We start from the raw sequence: 18,752 nt of genomic DNA, 5'->3' as shown, positions 1-18,752 counted from the left end.
AGACATCGGAGACATCGGCACTCGTGAGACGAGACATCGCGTGAGACATCGGCACTCCGCGTGAGACATCGGCACTCCGCGTGAGACATCGGCACTCCGCGTGAGACATCGGCACTCCGCGTGAGACATCGGCACTCCGCGTGAGACATCGGCACTCCGCGTGAGACATCGGCACTCCGCGTGAGACATCGGCACTCCGCGTGAGACCGAGACATCGGCACTCCGCGTGAGACCGAGACATCGGCACTCCGCGTGAGACCGAGACATCGGCACTCCGCGTGAGACCGAGACATCGGCACTCCGCGTGAGACGAGACATTGGCACTCCGCGTGAGACATGATCCTAAACAAATACATTGGTAACACTGTCAAATACTCAGTGGCCATTTGATTAGGCACACCCATCTAGTAGAGTCAGACCCCTCCCTCCCCAGTCTCCAGAACAGCCTGAATTCTTCAGGAGTATGGATTCTACAAGGTATGGCATTCAAAAACATTTCTCGATTGGTATCTAGGGACCTAAATTTAGCAAGGAAAACATTCCCCACACGGGTACACCACCGGTGACACCAGGCAGGATGTGTCCATGCACGCCAAATCCTGACTCTGCCATCAGAATGATGCAACAGGAACCGGGATTCGTCGGACCAGGCGATGTTTTTCCCCCACTCTTCAATGGTCCAGTGTTGGTGTTGCCGTGCCGACTGGAGCAGTTTCTTGTTTTTATAGGAGAGGAACCCCGGTGTGGTCGTCTGCTGCAATAGCCAATCAGTGACAAGGAGCGATGAGTTGTGCATTCTGGGATGCCGTTCTGCACACCACTGTTGTACTGCAGTTGTGGCCCGCCTGTTAGGTTGCACGATTCTCCTTCGACTTCTGACTGGATGTTTTGTTTGTCCCACTATTCTCCGTAAACCCTAGACACTGTGGTGCGTTGAAAGAACCAGGAGGCCGGCCGTTTCTGAGATACTGAATCCGGCTCGCCTGGCACCGACGATCATACCTCAAAGTCTCTTAGGTCACTAGTTTTACGTTCAACCGAACAGTAGCGAGGCCTGTTTTATAGCGCAAACCACCTGGCTCACTGTCTGGAGGAGCGAACGGCTTGGTATACCTAATAAACTGGCCGCCGAGTAAACATGATAAAAAATAAAAAAACAATAGTTTGGTTTTCAAATCTCACCTGATGATGTCCAGCCATCCACAGTTGTCCAGTGAGGAGAACCATTTCATATCGGACATCCAGAACTCTGTTGTATTGTCGATGAGGAAGAACTGTTTGAATCTGTTGTACGACAACAGGATGTCCTGAACGGTGGGCAGCGTGTCGGTCAGGTCTTCTGTCTTTACGGAGTACAGGTGGTTGTGAGCCACTGCCGTCAACATTCTGCAACACACCTCACAGCGTTACACAACAGTCGGTACATTTCATAAACATAAAAAAAAATATATATATATATATATAAACATTTAAAAAGGGTAGGACTGGAAAAAAGTCATAAAAATCACAACTTATCAAAATCAATACATACATAAGTATTCATCACTATTAAAAACACAAGACGATACTCAATACGATGTAACCAATCAGGATGTCTTTTACTTCTCCATGTAGGTTTGTGGGACGTTGTCCTCTTGGACCAGGGGCATAGAGGCGGTTTTAAACAAGGCACAGCCACTGTGATGAGACCAGCACCACATCTGAAAACAGACATTATCAAATACATTCATTTATTTGTATACTGACCCCAATATTCAATATAAATCAAGTACCAGACAGAAAACGACTTAAAAAAAATACAAAAATATATCAATAAAAACCCGACACGTACCGGTAATCCTTTTCCCTGGTACTTAATCAAGTCTTCGTCCGAGACGTTTTTTGGGACGATAAAATACTGAGGCAACCTGCAGGAAAGAGACGTTTTGGTTTACTCATAACATGATACAACAGGAAATAGACGTTTTGGTTTACTCATAACATGATACAACAGGAAATAGACGTTTTGGTTTACTCATAACATGATACAACAGGAAATAGACGTTTTGGTTTACTCATAACATGATACAACAGGAAATAGACGTTTTGGTTTACTCATAACATGATACAACAGGAAATAGACGTTTTGGTTTACTCATAACATGATACAACAGGAAATAGACGTTTTGGTTTACTCATAACATGATACAACAGGAAATAGACGTTTTGGTTTACTCATAACATGATACAACAGGAAAGAGAGGAATCCAAGAGAACGACTTCAACCAACAGCATGTTGATCAGGATGCAACGTCTTGAGATGTAAATGGCAGTTATATTTCCTACAGCATTGATCAGATGTTTAAATTTCTTTTTTTAAATGTCCGTACTTTGGAGAGAGCTCGAAGTTGCTGTTCTCCGACACCACTCTACAGTTTCCTTTAGTTCTCTTCATGTCTTGAGTCCAGTCCTCCACGGAGTCAAACATCACAGTCTGCTTTTTCCTCTGCGCCTCTGGAAAACACAAGGTACTGTCAGAGGGAGACAGGTTGGTGGGGAGAGAAGAGAGGGAGACAGGTTGGTGGGGAGAGAAGAGTGGCAGGGAGAGGGAGACAGGTTGGTGGGGGAAAGAAGAGTGTCAGGGAGAGGGAGACAGGTTGGTGGGGAGAGAAGAGTGTCAGGGAGAGGGAGACCGGTTGGTGGGGAGAGAAGAGAGGCAGGGAGAGGGAGACAGGTTGGTAGGGAGAGGGAGACAGGTTGGTGGGGAGAGAAGAGAGGCAGGGAGAGGCAGACAGGTTGGTGGGGAGAGAAGAGAGGCAGGGAGAGGGAGACAGGTTGGTGGGGAGAGAAGAGTGGCAGGGAGAGGGAGACAGGTTGGTGGGGAGAGAAGAGAGGCAGGGAGAGGCAGAATGCGTGGAGGACAAAGGAGACAAAGACCAAGAGATGGTGTCTCTGATGAGATGTGGGACATAATTACTGACCATTGTAAACCCTGGTGTCTCTGATGAGATGAGGGACATTGTAAACCCTGGTGTCTCTGATGAGATGAGGGACATTGTAAACCCTGGTGTCTCTGATGAGACGAGGGACATAATTACTGACCATTGTAAACCATGGTGTCTCTTTGAGAGAGAGGAGACCATGGTGTCTCTTTGAGAGAGAGGAGACCATGGTGTCTCTTTGAGAGAGAGGAGACCATGGTGTCTCTTTGAGAGAGAGGAGACCATGGTGTCTCTTTGAGAGAGAGGAGACCATGGTGTCTCTTTGAGAGAGAGGAGACCATGGTGTCTCTTTGAGAGAGAGGAGACCATGGTGTCTCAGAGAGGCCGGTTTAAAGGTGCAACCAACCAGCGTTCACCAGTTGCATCAATAGTACCAATTCTCCGGCAAAACAACATGATGTGCTTCCTTCCAATGACAATTGAACTGCATATTACAGTACAATAACAATATGTTCACATTTTTACATGTTTTGTGTTTTTCAGTAGGAACCAAAAGGTTGCCTCCCACAGGAAGGAGAGGCAGAATATTAGATCCCGCAGGAAATTGCCATGGTTGCCATGGTTGCCATGGTAATTGGCAACAATGCAATAAAACCGCAGGAAGTTCGGGACAGAGTGCTGGCAGACAATATCACTGTTGGGAATGGGAATACGGTCAGCACAACTACAATATCACTGTTGGGAATGGGAATACGGTCAGCACAACTACAATATCACTGTTGGGAATGGGAATACGGTCAGCACAACTACAATATCACTGTTGGGAATGGGAATACGGTCAGCACAACTACAATATCACTGTTGGGAATGGGAATACGGTCAGCACAACTACAATATCACTGTTGGGAATGGGAATACGGTGAACACAACTACAATATCACTGTTGGGAATGGGAATACGGTCAGCACAACTACAATATCACTGTTGGGAATGGGAATACGGTGAACACAACTACAATATCACTGTTGGGAATGGGAATACGGTGAACACAACTACAATATCACTGTTGGGAATGGGAATACGGTGAACACAACTACAATATCACTGTTGGAATGGGAATACGGTCAGCACAACTACAATATCACTGTTGGGAATGGGAATACGGTGAACACAACTACAATATCACTGTTGGGAATGGGAATACGGTGAACACAACTACAATATCACTGTTGGGAATGGGAATACGGTGAACACAACTACAATATCACTGTTGGGAATGGGAATACGGTGAACACAACTACAATATCACTGTTGGGAATGGGAATACGGTGAACACAACTACAATATCACTGTTGGGAATGGGAATACGGTGAACACAACTACAATATCACTGTTGGGAATGGGAATACGGTCAGCACAACTACAATATCACTGTTGGGAATGGGAATACGGTCAGCACAACTACAATATCACTGTTGGGAATGGGAATACGGTCAGCACAACTACAATATCACTGTTGGGAATGGGAATACGGTCAGCACAACTACAATATCACTGTTGGGAATGGGAATACGGTCAGCACAACTACAATATCACTGTTGGGAATGGGAATACGGTGAACACAACTACAATATCACTGTTGGGAATGGGAATACGGTCAGCACAACTACAGTTGCCAGAGTCCCAGAGAAACATGAAACAAGGATGAAGCAGTTGTTTCCCTTTGAGAGAAACGGGGAACGTGTGAAAGAACTCCGGTATCAATATCTCCAGGTAAGATGCCTGTTCAATAACCAAACAGGGTACATACACAGCTATGCATAATGTAAAGAACTGTAAAACTGTGGATTTACTGTATTTCAGAGAGTAATGGAGATGGAAACCAGGCAAACAGCACATCATCCACAAAGATAAGCTGGATTCAACTGGTTAAAAACACGCCCGCAGGGGAAGAAATGTGATTGGATAGAGAGCAACCGTGGATGTCCCAGGCCAGAGAGGAGCTAACATCACAATGTGTGCAGCACTGTGCAACGATGGTTTGCCGTTACACAAACCACTCATTGGTCCCTACAACACAGAGAGGCTCATTTATTTCCTGGATGAATCTGCATAATCAACTTGTGCCAGCAGAGGAGAGGGGCAAGAAACTCCCCCCTGCCTTCGTTGTTGTTGTTGTGGGATAATGTGGCATTCCACCCCTCTACCTTCGTTGTTGTTGTGGGATGATGTGGCATTCCACCCCTCTGCTGCTCTGCCTTCGTTGTTGTGTGGGATAATGTGGCATTCCACCGCTCTGCTGCTCTGCCTTCGTTGTTGTTGTTGTTGTGGGATAATGTAGCATTCCACCCCTCTGCCTTCGTTGTTGTTGTGTGGGATAATGTGGCATTCCACCCCTCTGCCTTCGTTGTTGTTGTGTGGGATAATGTGGCATTCCACCCCTCTGCCTTCGTTGTTGTTGTGTGGGATAATGTGGCATTCCACCACTCTACCTTCGTTGTTGTGTGGGATAATGTAGCATTCCACCCCTCTACCTTCGTTGTTGTTGTGTGGGATAATGTAGCATTCCACCACTCTACCTTCGTTGTTGTGTGGGATAATGTAGCATTCCACCGCTCTGCTGCAGTCAGACTGGTTTACGACACATCCCAGGATGTCAGTACTATTCCTGCCTCCATACTCCCCCTTCCTAAACCCCATAGATGTCAGGATATCAGTACTATTCCTCCCTCCATACTCCCCCTTCCTAAACCCCATAGATGTGTTTGTCTCTGTGTGGAGGTGGAAGGTTTATGACCACCATCCACATGACCAGATGTCCTTACTGGATGCCATGAATGCAGGGTGTGGGGACACTTCTCCTGAAGACTGCCCAGGGTGTGGAGACACTTCTCCTGAAGACTGGCGGGGTGAGGAGACACTTCTCCTGAAGACTGGCAGGGTGAGGAGACACTTCTCCTGAAGACTGGCAGGGTGAGGAGACACTTCTCCCGAAGACTGGCAGGGTGAGGAGACACTTCTCCTGAAGACTGGCAGGGTGAGGAGACACTTCTCCTGAAGACTGGCAGGGTGAGGAGACACTTCTCCTGAAGACTGGCAGGGTGAGGAGACACTTCTCCTGAAGACTGGCAGGGTGAGGAGACACTTCTCCTGAAGACTGGCAGGGTGAGGAGACACTTCTCCTGAAGACTGGCGGGGTGTGTTCTCTACAGTAACTATAGCTACCTGGATACGAGGTGTTCTCTACAGTAACTATAGCTACCTGGATACGAGGTGTTCTCTACAGTAACTATAGCTACCTGGATACGAGGTGTTCTCTACAGTAACTATAGCTACCTGGATACGAGGTGTTCTCTACAGTAACTATAGCTACCTGGATACGAGGTGTTCTCTACAGTAACCATAGCTACCTGGATACGAGGTGTTCTCTACAGTAACTATAGCTACCTGGATACGAGGTGTTCTCTACAGTAACTATAGCTACCTGGATACGAGGTGTTCTCTACAGTAACTATAGCTACCTGGATGCGAGGTGTTCTCTACAGTAACTATAGCTACCTGGATGCGAGGTGTTCTCTACAGTAACCATAGCTACCTGGATACGAGGTGTTCTCGCAGTAGGAGAAGGCAAAGAGACATCTCAGGGACTTGGGCTCCAGACAGTGGTGGACAATCCCCTGGAAGATCTAACAAGACAAAGTATGTTTCCAATCACATCAACCAACCAACAACATATAATACATTTGTGGTGATTTTTTGTAAGTCAGGAGCTGCACCTTTTTGGCATCTTCCTCTTTAGAGAAGGACAGAGAGAACTGAAACACCCGTAGGTCTCTACAATGGATAATAATCTTTGATGGATACTTGTTCTTCACCAGGCCTCCTGTTATCAGCTTCCTCTTGTCTTCAGAACCTGAAGTCACAAAAATCATCAAGACACCAGTGATATTCTTTCAAAAAGGCAACAAATCCCCCCCCCCCCCCCCCTCTACCAATCTATTCATTCCAAGACTTTAAAATGACTAGTCAACACTGAATTACAAAATGAATGAAGACTGGAAGAAAACGATTAAATATTAAAAACTACATGAAACAAAAATGATGTAGAACAATATTTCAGTAAAGCCTCACCTCCATAGATGTTATCCACACACGAAAGAGGGATGTCATTTTCTCCGTAGAGTTTATTTTTGAAGAGCTGGCCCTACGTAAGGAAGAACATTATTAGAATATATATATATATATATATATATCTCCATTCAGACACTTCCAAGGATAAACAGCAAGTCTGAGCTCTAATCAAAACCAACACTACTCATGAGTCACGTACTCACTTCCTCAAATGGCTTCTGTAATACAGAAAGTGTGTTTACTTTCTCTCATCGGAGTAGTTCCTCATCACCATCTGACTGTGTATTTTATATGTTTATTATAGATCCTCATCACCATCTGACTGTGTATTTTATATGTTTATTATAGTTCCTCATCACCATCTGACTGTGTATTTTATATGTTTATTATAGATCCTCATCACCATCTGACTGTGTATTTTATATGTTTATTATAGATCCTCATCACCATCTGACTGTGTATTTTATATGTTTATTATAGATCCTCATCACCATCTGACTGTGTATTTTATATGTTTATTATAGTTCCTCATCACCATCTGACTGTGTATTTTATATGTTTTATTATAGTTCCTCATCACCATCTGACTGTGTATTTTATATGTTTTATTATAGTTCCTCATCACCTGCTGACAAGGAAGCAGCTACTCTTCCTGGGTGTCCAGAAAAATGTATTTAAAACTACAATATATTCACGCCTGTGTGACCTCAGGCCACTACTCCACCACTACCACATATCTACAGCACAAAATCCATGTGTACGTGTGTGTGTGTGTGTGTGTGTGTGTTGCTTCACAGTTCCCGTTGTTCCATAAGTTAACTTTTTTTTCTTTAAATATAATTTCACTGCTTGCATCAGTTACTTGATGTTTCTAGTTCAGAGGAACTGCCCACAGGGAAGAGAAGAGCCATTCGTCTGGATCTCCGAGGACTGACGAGATATCCTCTCCCTGAACTGGTCTTTAAAGAACCGTGGAGAAGCTGACAGCGAGTCCAACACCCATTGATACAAGAGGTAGAGAAGCTGACAGCGAGTCAAGCAACACCCATTGATACAAGAGGTAGAGAAGCTGACAAGTCCAGCAACACCCATTGATACAAGAGACAGAGAAGCTGACAGCGAGTCCAGCAACACCCATTGATACAAGAGGTAGAGAAGCTGACAAGTCCAGCAACACCCATTGATACAAGAGGTAGAGAAGCTGACAAGTCCAGCAACACCCATTGATACAAGAGGTAGAGAAGCTGACAAGTCCAGCAACACCCATTGATACAAGAGGTAGAGAAGCTGACAAGTCCAGCAACACCCATTGATACAAGAGGTAGAGAAGCTGACAAGTCCAGCAACACCCATTGATACAAGAGGCAGAGAAGCTGACAAGTCCAGCAACACCCATTGATACAAGAGGTAGAGAAGCTGACAGCGAGTCCAGCAACACCCATTGATACAAGAGGTAGAGAAGCTGACAAGTCCAGCAACACCCATTGATACAAGAGGCAGAGAAGCTGACAGCGAGTCCAGCAACACCCATTGATACAAGAGGTAGAGAAGCTGACAAGTCCAGCAACACCCATTGATACAAGAGGTAGAGAAGCTGACAAGTCCAGCAACACCCATTGATACAAGAGGTAGAGAAGCTGACAAGTCCAGCAACACCCATTGATACAAGAGACAGAGAAGCTGACAGCGAGTCCAGCAACACCCATTGATACAAGAGGTAGAGAAGCTGACAGCGAGTCCAGCAACACCCATTGATACAAGAGGCAGAGAAGCTGACAGCGAGTCCAGCAACACCCATTGATACAAGAGGTAGAGAAGCTGACAAGTCCAGCAACACCCATTGATACAAGAGGCAGAGAAGCTGACAGCGAGTCCAGCAACACCCATTGATACAAGAGGCAGAGAAGCTGACAACAAGTCCAGCAACACCCATTGATACAAGAGGTAGAGAAGCTGACAAGTCCAGCAACACCCATTGATACAAGAGGCAGAGAAGCTGACAAGTCCAGCAACACCCATTGATACAAGAGGTAGAGAAGCTGACAAGTCCAGCAACACCCATTGATACAAGAGGCAGAGAAGCTGACAAGTCCAGCAACACCCATTGATACAAGAGGCAGAGAAGCCACTTTAAAAAAAATATACTATGGAGACGCACCAAATCGGTCCATGACGAAGTGACCTATCAAAACGGTACGTTATTCAACGTGACGGCGGTCCTCACCATCTCCTCAGTGGGCAACTCGTCGCTGACAAAGGACACTCTGAAGTTGGTGCAGAGCAGCGTCCCGAAGACGCCTCGCTGTGACAGGTCATCCTGAGTGTATTTCAACACTGTGCTGGCACTGCAGAACACTACCTCACCTGTAGATGGGACAGAGACAGACGACAGGAGACACAGACACAGACACGACAGGAGACACGACAGGAGACACAGACACGACAGGAGACACAGACACGACAGGAGACACAGACACGACAGGAGACACAGACACGACAGGAGACACAGACACGACAGGAGACACAGACACGAGACACGACAGGAGACACAGACACGAGACACAGACACGAGACACGACAGGAGACACAGACACGAGACACGACAGGAGACACAGACACGACAGGAGACAGACACGACAGGAGACACAGACACGACAGGAGACACAGACACGACAGGAGACACAGACAGGAGTTTTTTGAGCAAATTAACTCGATGCCAAATGTTTCAATCATGAAGGAAACTCCAGGTTCTGGAGAGAGGAGGAACTTCTCCACCTGGTAACAAGTCTGGATGTTTCTCTTTTCTGGAGGGTTCCTTCTCTGACTTGATTTCCTGTGTGAAATGACGACAAAAAAAATCATCACACTTTACTACCTCAATAATGTTCAAATAGAAGAAAACAGTGTGGGACCAGTAACCAGCAGGTAGTCTAGTGGTTAGAGCGTTGGGCTAGTAACCAGCAGGTAACCTAGTGCTTAGAGTGTTGGACCAGTAACCAGCAGGTAGCCTAGTGGTTAGAGCGTTGGACCAGTAACCAGCAGGTAGCCTAGTGGTTAGAGCGTTGGACCAGTAACCAGCAGGTAGCCTAGTGGTTAGAGCGTTGGACCAGTAACCAGCAGGTAGCCTAGTGGTTAGAGCGTTGGACCAGTAACCAGCAGGTAGCCGAGTGGTTAGAGCGTTGGACTAGTAACCAGCAGGTAGCCTAGTGGTTAGAGCGTTGGACCAGTAACCAGCAGGTAGCCTAGTGGTTAGAGCGTTGGACCAGTAACCAGCAGGTAGCCTAGTGGTTAGAGCGTTGGGCCAGTAACCAGCAGGTAGCCTAGTGGTTAGAGCGTTGGACTAGTAACCAGCAGGTAGCCTAGTGGTTAGAGCGTTGGACCAGTAACCAGCAGGTAGCTGAGTGGTTAGAGCGTTGGACCAGTAACCAGCAGGTAGCCTAGTGGTTAGAGCGTTGGACCAGTAACCAGCAGGTAGCCTAGTGGTTAGAGGCAGGTAGCCTAGTGGTTAGAGTGTTGGGCTAGTAACCAGCAGGTAGCCTAGTGGTTAGAGCGTTGGGCTAGTAACCAGCAGGTAGCCTAGTGGTCAGAGCGTTGGGTCAGTAACCAGCAGGTAGCCTAGTGGTCAGAGCGTTGGGCTAGTAACCGGCAGGTAGCCTAGTGGTCAGAGCGTTGGGTCAGTAACCAGCAGGTAGCCTAGTGGTCAGAGCGTTGGGCTAGTAACCAGCAGGTAGCCTAGTGGTTAGAGTGTTGGACTAGTAACCAGCAGGTTGCCTAGTGGTCAGAGCGTTGGGTCAGTAACCAGCAGGTAGCCTAGTGGTTAGAGCGTTGGGCTAGTAACCAGCAGGTAGCCTAGTGGTTAGAGGCAGGTAGCCTAGTGGTTAGAGCGTTGGGCTAGTAACCAGCAGGTAGCCTAGTGGTCAGAGCGTTGGGCTAGTAACCAGCAGGTAGCCTAGTGGTCAGAGCGTTGGGTCAGTAACCAGCAGGTAGCCTAGTGGTTAGAGCGTTGGGCTAGTAACCAGCAGGTAGCCTAGTGGTTAGAGGCAGGTAGCCTAGTGGTTAGAGCGTTGGGCTAGTAACCAGCAGGTAGCCTAGTGGTTAGAGGCAGGTAGCCTAGTGGTTAGAGCGTTGGGCTAGTAACCAGCAGGTAGCCTAGTGGTTAGAGGCAGGTAGCCTGGTGGTTAGAGCGTTGGGCTAGTAACCAGCAGGTAGCCTAGTGGTTAGAGGCAGGTAGCCTAGTGGTTAGAGCGTTGGGCTAGTAACCAGCAGGTAGCCTAGTGGTTAGAGCGTTGGGCCAGTAACCAGCAGGTAGCCTAGTGGTTAGAGCGTTGGACCAGTAACCAGCAGGTAGCCTAGTGGTTAGAGCGTTGGACCAGTAACCAGCAGGTAGCCTAGTGGTTAGAGGCAGGTAGCCTAGTGGTTAGAGCGTTGGGCTAGTGACCAGCAGGTAGCCTAGTGGTTAGAGGCAGGTAGCCTAGTGGTTAGAGCGTTGGGCTAGTAACCAGCAGGTAGCCTAGTGGTTAGAGGCAGGTAGCCTGGTGGTTAGAGCGTTGGGCTAGTAACCAGCAGGTAGCCTAGTGCTTAGAGCGTTGGGCTAGTAACCAGCAGGTAGCCTAGTGGTCAGAGCGTTGGGCTAGTAACCAGCAGGTAGCCTAGTGGTCAGAGCGTTGGGTCAGTAACCAGCAGGTAGCCTAGTGGTTAGAGCGTTGGGCTAGTAACCAGCAGGTAGCTTAGTGGTTAGAGGCAGGTAGCCTAGTGGTTAGAGCGTTGGGCTAGTAACCAGCAGGTAGCCTAGTGGTTAGAGGCAGGTAGCCTAGTGGTTAGAGCGTTGGGCTAGTAACCAGCAGGTAGCCTAGTGGTTAGAGGCAGGTAGCCTGGTGGTTAGAGCGTTGGGCTAGTAACCAGCAGGTAGCCTAGTGGTTAGAGGCAGGTAGCCTAGTGGTTAGAGCGTTGGGCTAGTAACCAGCAGGTAGCCTAGTGGTTAGAGCGTTGGGCCAGTAACCAGCAGGTAGCCTAGTGGTTAGAGCGTTGGACCAGTAACCAGCAGGTAGCCTAGTGGTTAGAGCGTTGGACCAGTAACCAGCAGGTAGCCTAGCGGTTAGAGCGTTGGACCAGTAACCAGCAGGTAGCCTAGTGGTTAGAGTGTTGGACTAGTAACCAGCAGGTAGCCTAGTGGTTAGAGGAAGGTAGCCTAGTGGTTAGAGCGTTGGGCTAGTAACCAGCAGGTAGCCTAGTGGTTAGAGGCAGGTAGCCTGGTGGTTAGAGCGTTGGGCTAGTAACCAGCATACAATCACTCATTCAAAAGGATGTCCTTTAAATGTAGACAATTAACCAGGAGAATGAGAAAGACTAAATGTGATGACATGTTTATGTTATTTTCTCTTGACAACAAACAGGGAAAGTCTGGTTTTGAAATGCCTTCTAGCTAGCTTCTGGTTCTGTAAAGCAGTGACCATAGCCGAGGCTCACTGCAAAGCAGTGACCATAGATAAGGCTCACTGTAAAGCAGTGACCATAGCCGAGGCTCACTGTAAAGCAGTGACCATAGATAAGGCTCACTGTAAAGCAGTGACCATAGATAAGGCTCACTGTAAAGCAGTGACCATAGCCGAGGCTCACTGTAAAGCAGTGACCATAGATAAGGCTCACTGTAAAGCAGTGACCATAGATAAGGCTCACTGTAAAGCAGTGACCATAGATAAGGCTCACTGTAAAGCAGTGACCATAGATAAGGCTCACTGTAAAGCAGTGACCATAGATAAGGCTCACTGTAAAGCAGTGACCATAGATAAGGCTCACTGTAAAGCAGTGACCATAGATAAGGCTCACTGTAAAGCAGTGACCATAGATAAGGCTCACTGTAAAGCAGTGACCATAGATAAGGCTCCTTTTAAAAGCTGTCACCATAGATAAGGATCCTTTTAAAGCTATGGGCTACTGGTTTCCTCATACATATGACACTTCTGGCCTCACAGAGGAAGTCAACTATTTCTGTATTAGTAACGGCAACCCTCCCATTTGTATCTAAAGTCACAGCTAGGCCTAGCTAATGTGAGAGTCAAATATAGCCCTATATTCAGTCAGAGATAACAAACAAGCCTACAACATCCTGGCCCTTATTCAGCTTGGAGCCTGGCCTGAAAGTAGGCTACTCCTCGTTGTAGTAAAACAGAGTGCCATTAGCAATAGCCCTATATTCAGTTACATCCCTTTCATGTTAACATGTTGTTTTTCTGACAACTTTCTTTCCACCAAACGTAGCGGAATAATGGTCTTGGGCTGTTGTTCAAGGTTTGGGCTAGGCACCAGAGTAAAAGGAAATCTCAACGCTACAGCATACAATGACATTCTAGACGACTCTGCACTTCCAACTTTGCGGCAACAGTTGTTTGGGGGAAAAGCCCTTTCCTGTTTCAGCATGACAATGCAGCCATGCAAAAAGCGAGGTCCATAAAGAAATTATTTGTTCGAAATCGGTGTGGAAGAATTTGACCGGCCTGCACAGAGCCCTGACCTCAACCCCATTGAACACCTTTAGGATGAATTGGAATGCTGACTGTGAGCCAGGCCTAATCGCTCAACATCAGTGCCTGACCTCACTAATGCGCTTGTGGCTGAATGGAAGCAAGTCCCTGCAGCAATGTTCCAACATCTAGTGGAAAGCCTTCCCAGAAGAGAGGAGGCTGTTATAGCAGCAATGTTCCAATATCTAGTGGAAAGCCTTCCCAGAAGAGAGGAGGCTGTTATAGCAGCAATGTTCCAACATCTAGTGGAAATCCTTCCCAGAAGAGTGGAGGCTGTTATAGCAACAATGTTCCAACATCTAGTGGAAAGCCTTCCCAGATGAGAGGAGGCTGTTATAGCAGCAATGTTCCAACATCTAGTGGAAAGCCTTCCCAGAAGAGTAGAGGCTGTTATAGCAGCAATGTTCCAACATCTAGTGGAAAGCCTTCCCAGAAGAGTGGAGGCTGTTATAGCAGCAATGTTCCAACATCTAGTGGAAAGCCTTCCCAGAATAGTGGGGGCTGTTACAGCAGCAATGTTCCAACATCTAGTGGAAAGCCTTCCCAGATGAGAGGAGGCTGTTATAGCAGCAATGTTCCAACATCTAGTGGAAAGCCTTCCCAGATGAGAGGAGGCTGTTATAGCAGCAATGTTCCAACATCTAGTGGAAAGCCTTCCCAGAAGAGTGGAGGCTGTTATAGCAGCAATGTTCCAACATCTAGTGGAAAGCCTTCCCAGAAGAGTGGGGGCTGTTACAGCAGCAATGTTCCAACATCTAGTGGAAAGCCTTCCCAGAAGAGTGGAGGCTGTTATAGCAGCAATGTTCCAACATCTAGTGGAAAGCCTTCCCAGAAGAGTGGAGGCTGTTATAGCAGCAATGTTCCAACATCTAGTGGAAATCCTTCCCAGAAGAGAGGAGGCTGTTATAGCAGCAAAGGGGGACCAACTTCATAGTAATGCCCATGATTTTGGAATGAGAGGTTGAGACGAGCCGGTGTCCACATACTTTTGGTCATGTGGTGTAATAAACATGGCCCAAAAACACCAGTAAATACCATGTGAAAGCAGTATTAGTGAACAACAACATCAAGGCAATAGATGACTTGGAAGATAAACACTACAAACGTATACAGTTGATTACAACATTTTGTCTCATGTTATCAAGATGTGTGGAGAGTGTAAATCAGCTCTTCGTCTGAACTTTGAACCCACATCATGTTGCTGGCTGCTCTTCGTCATAATCAAAACGGTAGTTGGCGTAGCAGGCAGCCCAGTAGCCTAGTTCACACAGGAGGCGGCAGGTAGCCTAGTGGTTAGAGGCAGGTAGCCTAGTGGTTAGAGCATTGGGTCAGTAACCAGCAGGCAGCCCAGTAGCCTAGTTCACACAGGAGGCGGCAGGTAGCCTAGTGGTTAGAGTGTTGGGCCAGTAACCAGTAGGTAGCCTAGTGCTTAGAGTGTTGGACTAGTAACCAGCAGGTAGCCTAGTGGTTAGAGTGTTGGTCCAGTAACCAGCAGGTAGCCTAGTGGTTAGAGTGTTGGTCCAGTAACCAGCAGGTAGCCTAGCGGTTAGAGCGTTGGACCAGTAACCAGCAGGTAGCCTAGTGGTTAGAGTGTTGGACTAGTAACCAGCAGGTAGCCTAGTGGTTAGAGCGTTGGACTAGTAACCAGCAGGTAGCCTAGTGGTTAGAGTGTTGGGCCAGTAACCAGCAGGTAGCCTAGTGGTTAGAGTGTTGGTCCAGTAACCAGCAGGTAGCCTAGTGGTTAGAGCGTTGGGTCAGTAACCAGCAGGCAGCCCAGTAGCCTAGTTCACACAGGAGGCGGCAGGTAGCCTAGTGGTTAGAGTGTTGGGCCAGTAACCAGCAGGTAGCCTAGTGGTTAGAGTGTTGGTCCAGTAACCAGCAGGTAGCCTAGCGGTTAGAGCGTTGGACCAGTAACCAGCAGGTAGCCTAGTGGTTAGAGTGTTGGACTAGTAACCAGCAGGTAGCCTAGTGGTTAGAGCGTTGGACTAGTAACCAGCAGGTAGCCTAGTGGTTAGAGTGTTGGGCCAGTAACCAGCAGGTAGCCTAGTGGTTAGAGTGTTGGTCCAGTAACCAGCAGGTAGCCTAGTGCTTAGAGTGTTGGACTAGTAACCAGCAGGTAGCCTAGTGGTTAGAGTGTTGGTCCAGTAACCAGCAGGTAGCCTAGTGGTTAGAGTGTTGGTCCAGTAACCAGCAGGTAGCCTAGCGGTTAGAGCGTTGGACCAGTAACCAGCAGGTAGCCTAGTGGTTAGAGTGTTGGACTAGTAACCAGCAGGTAGCCTAGTGGTTAGAGCGTTGGACTAGTAACCAGCAGGTAGCCTAGTGGTTAGAGTGTTGGGCCAGTAACCAGCAGGTAGCCTAGTGGTTAGAGTGTTGGTCCAGTAACCAGCAGGTAGCCTAGTGGTTAGAGCGTTGGGTCAGTAACCAGCAGGCAGCCCAGTAGCCTAGTTCACACAGGAGGCGGCAGGTAGCCTAGTGGTTAGAGTGTTGGGCCAGTAACCAGCAGGTAGCCTAGTGGTTAGAGTGTTGGTCCAGTAACCAGCAGGTAGCCTAGTGGTTAGAGTGTTGGTCCAGTAACCAGCAGTTAGCCTAGTGGTTAGAGCTTTGGACTAGTAACCAGCAGGTATCCTAGTGGTTAGAGCGTTGGGCTAGTAACCAGCAGGTAGCCTAGTGGTTAGAGTGTTGGGCCAGTAACCAGCAGGTAGCCTAGTGGTTAGAGTGTTGAGCCAGTAACCAGCAGGTAGCCTAGTGGTTAGAGTGTTGGGCCAGTAACCAGCAGGTAGCCTAGTGGTTAAGAGCGTTGGGCCAGTAACCAGCAGGTAGCCTAGTGGTTAGAGCGTTGGACTAGTAACCAGCAGGAAGCCTAGTGGTTTGAGTGTTGGGCCAGTAACCAGCAGGTAGCCTAGTGGTTAAGAGTGTTGGGCCAGTAACCAGCAGGTAGCCGAGTGGTTAAGAGCGTTGGACTAGTAACCAGCAGGTAGCCGAGTGGTTAAGAGCGTTGGACTAGTAACCAGCAGGTAGCCTAGTGGTTAGAGTGTTGGGCCAGTAACCAGCAGGTAGCCTAGTGGTTAGAGTGTTGGACCAGTAACCAGCAGGTAGCCGAGTGGTTAGAGCGTTGGACTAGTAACCAGCAGGTAGCCTAGTGGTTAGAGTGTTGGACCAGTAACCAGCAGGTAGCCTAGTGGTTAGAGTGTTGGGCCAGTAACCAGCAGGTAGCCGAGTGGTTAGAGTGTTGGACTAGTAACCAGCAGGTAGCCTAGTGGGTAGAGCGTTGGACTAGTAACCAGCAGGTAGCCTAGTGGTTAGAGTGTTGGGCCAGTAACCAGCAGGTAGCCGAGTGGTTAGAGTGTTGGGCCAGTAACCAGCAGGTAGCCGAGTGGTTAGAGCGTTGGACTAGTAACCAGCAGGTAGCCTAGTGGTTAGAGCGTTGGGCCAGTAACCAGCAGGTAGCCTAGTGGTTAGAGCGTTGGACTAGTAACCAGCAGGTAGCCTAGTGGGTAGAGCGTTGGACTAATAACCGAAAGGTTGGTGGATTGAATCCCCGATCTGACAAGGTAAAAATCTGTCGTTCTGCCACTGAACAAGGCAGTTAAACACACTGTTCCTAGGCCGTCATTGAAAACACGAATTTGTTGCCGAACTGACTTGCCAAGTTAAATAAAGGTAAAATAAAATAAATAAAACACAACACATTGGAGAGCTTGATAAGTGCAGCCACTACTCTCTAAACAGCGATGAAAACATCATCAGGCATTTCTTATTAGGACATACTGTGTCACCGAAGCTGTTCAAACATTCACTAAATCTTGTAGAGCCAATGCTTTAATCCTGTGCATGTCCACGTTTCTCCTGTTAGCATTACATTAAAAAGTCAGCTTCATATAAGCTAGGATGTCATTCAGAGGACACACAAGACTCCGAACTTGCCTGCTCTGCTTACCACCTAAGTTTATTATGTAGCTGGGTTAATAAATGTTTGGGAGTCAAACTGCAGCCCATCAGCCATTACTGTGCCACACGAATATGGACTACTGGGTTCGTCATGTGATGTTCATAAAACTACGACTTCCTGACAGTGGGATAACAGTTTTTACGGTTTCTATCATGGGATTTTGACTAATCATTCATTGCTGAATGACTGCTGTTCTGTAGCCTACACTGCGTTGCGTTCTTGAATATAATAGATATACATTGCCCATGTTAAATGCCCTATAAAACAACATGTTGGCTTCTGCACTTTCTGCTCCGGCTTCCCACGGAAGTTGTGCGGTTCCCATATGTCCACACTTCAGACACGATGTAGGCAACAATGTGCTCAATCGTCGTTGCGATTCCCATACCGGATAATAACTCAATCTACAATGATTTCAGATGGTGTTTTACGGATAGAGAAATAGAAAACATTATATTGCATGTTTACCATCTATATTTTCTAGTTTGACTAACTATTCCATGCAGATTTGACAGATGAAATGTCACACAAACTCAATGTAAAATACATTTGTTTGTTTTTTAAAGGCTGAGAAACAGGAGTTAATAACAATGTATCTTGAACTGCCTGTAAAAAGACTCGTCACACAAAAACAAACACTGTTACAGTTGCCAGGGTTTCTGCTGCCAAAATATTACCGGGGAAATAAAGCACGATATTTTATATTCATTCAAAACATGACGAGACACACTATTCTCCGGAGACTAACTGTGTTCCAGGACAAAACAGTCACATCGGATGGCAATGCTTGTTTTTCTTCAACTCTGTTTAGCGGGCTACGAGCGGCTTTCCAGTACCCACAACCCCGCCCCAGTCATGTTAGTCAGATAGCAGTAATACTAACTAGTCCGTACCAAATAAAGACTGGCTTTTTATCTCTCTCTCCCTCTATGTCATCCAACATGCATAATCGCTTACACTAATAAAGCACAATTTAATTAAAAAATATATAACTTACCTCGGGCGTCACATAAGAAACAAACGAAGGTTTGGCAGACTTCCCACCAGCGCTCCCTAAACTACTCAACATTTCTAGAACTTGTAGTTGACAACTATCTATTTTCTCTGCCACCTGAACCCAGGTGGAAATAAGGGGCCAAAACAGAAGAATAACCTGCTTTAACAGAACCCGCCCATCGAACATCCGCATTGGCCTTGTGCCAAGGAGGCCAAAAATGATTCTCGTGATTC

General features: G+C 47.1%; 1 protein-coding gene across 2 annotated transcripts in view; it reads right to left on the bottom strand.

The window, feature by feature from the left end:
• mtmr12 (myotubularin related protein 12) overlaps positions 1-18,693 on the bottom strand; it is a 28,078-nt gene extending 9,385 nt beyond the window's left edge. The window contains exons 1-10 of one of the 2 annotated variants that reach the window (XM_065011328.1): positions 18,520-18,693; positions 9,828-9,885; positions 9,277-9,416; positions 7,053-7,125; positions 6,698-6,834; positions 6,517-6,607; positions 2,370-2,493; positions 1,832-1,907; positions 1,603-1,700; positions 1,183-1,386 (exon numbers count right to left, since the gene is read on the bottom strand). In XM_065011328.1, coding sequence (XP_064867400.1) covers positions 1,183-1,386; positions 1,603-1,700; positions 1,832-1,907; positions 2,370-2,493; positions 6,517-6,607; positions 6,698-6,834; positions 7,053-7,125; positions 9,277-9,416; positions 9,828-9,885; positions 18,520-18,591 — 1,073 coding nt within the window. In that variant the 5' untranslated portion in view covers positions 18,592-18,693. Of the gene's footprint in view, positions 1-1,182; positions 1,387-1,602; positions 1,701-1,831; positions 1,908-2,369; positions 2,494-2,960; positions 6,129-6,516; positions 6,608-6,697; positions 6,835-7,052; positions 7,126-9,276; positions 9,417-9,827; positions 9,886-18,519 lie in introns of those variants that run through there. The other variant, XM_065011329.1, reaches the window with a different exon arrangement.
• Between the last annotated feature and the right edge of the window lie 59 nt (positions 18,694-18,752).

Source organism: Oncorhynchus nerka, linkage group LG27 (assembly GCF_034236695.1).
Source record: "Oncorhynchus nerka isolate Pitt River linkage group LG27, Oner_Uvic_2.0, whole genome shotgun sequence".
Classification (NCBI taxonomy): domain Eukaryota; kingdom Metazoa; phylum Chordata; class Actinopteri; order Salmoniformes; family Salmonidae; genus Oncorhynchus; species Oncorhynchus nerka.
This window is presented reverse-complemented; position numbering and strand designations above follow the sequence as displayed.